The following is a 1,571-nucleotide window of genomic DNA, read 5'->3' as shown; positions in this document are numbered from 1 at the left end:
GTTGTCGTAAAGAGATTGAACGTGGAACTGTAGCCCGAGATACGAAACGTTCGACGTGTATACGATATAAGTCGGGAGGGTAAACTCGTCCGCAACGTCTAACATTGACGTGCAGAACATGTCCACTACAACACCAGCGAGCCGCGTGTCTGAACGTGTCGAAACGTCCTTAACGAGCTCGGACACGGCAGCTCTTACGTATGGTTTCTTGCTCTCGATGTAAGCCACGTGTGATAGGTTTGGATCTTGATCGACGGTGGGGAGGAGGCAGTAGTGGAGACGGTCTTCGGACTTAGTGTAGACGGAGGAAGAAGCGTCGTTTGAGAAGTGTGAAGGGATCACGATGAGAGTGACGGAGAGACGGTCGTCACTGTCTACGAGAAGCTTCGCTAACGCCGTTGTTGCTCGGATATGGCCAACGCCCGGTGATGGTATGAAGACAAGCTCGATTTTCATGACGTACACTTTTGTTTGGACTTCAAGAATGGATTGATCGTGTGGCTTGTTGGTAGAGATTAAAGGGTATATATTGACAAAAACTACTAAAAAAGTGTGGGGTGTGTTTCTAACCTGTTCGGGCTTTTATAACTAAGTAACCAATTAGTAAATGTAAATGCCATGTGCTTACACCAACTTAGGCCTTGAATGGTTGTTGATTTTTAAGTTGATTTTGATTTAATTTTTACAAAAATATACTTTATACCCAATCAAGATTATGAGAAAATTAATTTTCCTAAAAAGTAAGGAATCTAGATTTTGATGGTTTCCTAAAATCCACTTTTATCAGTTTTTCACTTTTTTTTAGGTGATTGATTTTTTTTCTTTCTATTTTTAATTTTTAAAATATTTTAACACAAAAACTATAAATTATAAACCAAAATATAAAATCTAAAACCCAAAAACTATAATCTAAAAACCACTAAAAAACTTGCAAACATTCATGGCCTTATTAGTTATAAAAGCACCTTATGTACAATTAGATCCAAATAATACAGATTTTTATTAAATTCTTATTATTGCATGCAGTTGTTAATTAGTGAATATAAACTTTAGGCTATTACTGAAATTATGGTACAAACCAAATATATATACTTTAAACAATTTCTTGAAAACAACAAGTATAGGAGATAACAAGAACAGACATAAATTGATGCATTGTACAAACATAAAAATAAAGATTATTATTAATTTTTGCTCTTATTATTTGTAATAACGTAGTGTACATTTAGTGAATTAATTCTAATTTCTAAATTCAGGTTGCTGAAGGCAAAAAAAATATTAACTTATGGTATAAGATAAAATAAATATTTACAATTACGTTAATAACAATCATCTTTTTTGGTTTTGTAACTTTTGTTCAAAACAATCAGCCATTAAAGCCGAAAAACAATAGTAACGCTATAACAGTGTTAAAGATGTTACAGCCCATTTATAAGCTCTCTGGTTAGAAGTATAGGCCCATATTGTATGGCCCAAATATGGCCATTTAATGGGATTTTAGATATACGATTTGAGTCCCGAGATCTCCTGCCTCGCCGAGAGGATCTTCTTCATCACCGTCGCTCGGAAAA

At 34.9% G+C, this 1,571-nt stretch overlaps 1 protein-coding gene across 1 annotated transcript in view; it reads right to left on the bottom strand.

The window, feature by feature from the left end:
- The window catches only part of LOC17874322 (UDP-glycosyltransferase 71B1), a 1,766-nt gene extending 1,179 nt beyond the window's left edge, over positions 1-587 (bottom strand). The window contains 1 exon segment of the mRNA XM_023785825.1: positions 1-587. This exon segment is cut by the window's left edge and continues 392 nt beyond it. Within this exon segment, the coding sequence (XP_023641593.1) occupies positions 1-456 (456 nt within the window). The 5' untranslated portion in view covers positions 457-587.
- Between the last annotated feature and the right edge of the window lie 984 nt (positions 588-1,571).

This window comes from Capsella rubella, unplaced genomic scaffold (assembly GCF_000375325.1).
Source record: "Capsella rubella cultivar Monte Gargano unplaced genomic scaffold, Caprub1_0 scaffold_95, whole genome shotgun sequence".
NCBI lineage: Eukaryota > Viridiplantae > Streptophyta > Magnoliopsida > Brassicales > Brassicaceae > Capsella > Capsella rubella.
This window is presented reverse-complemented; position numbering and strand designations above follow the sequence as displayed.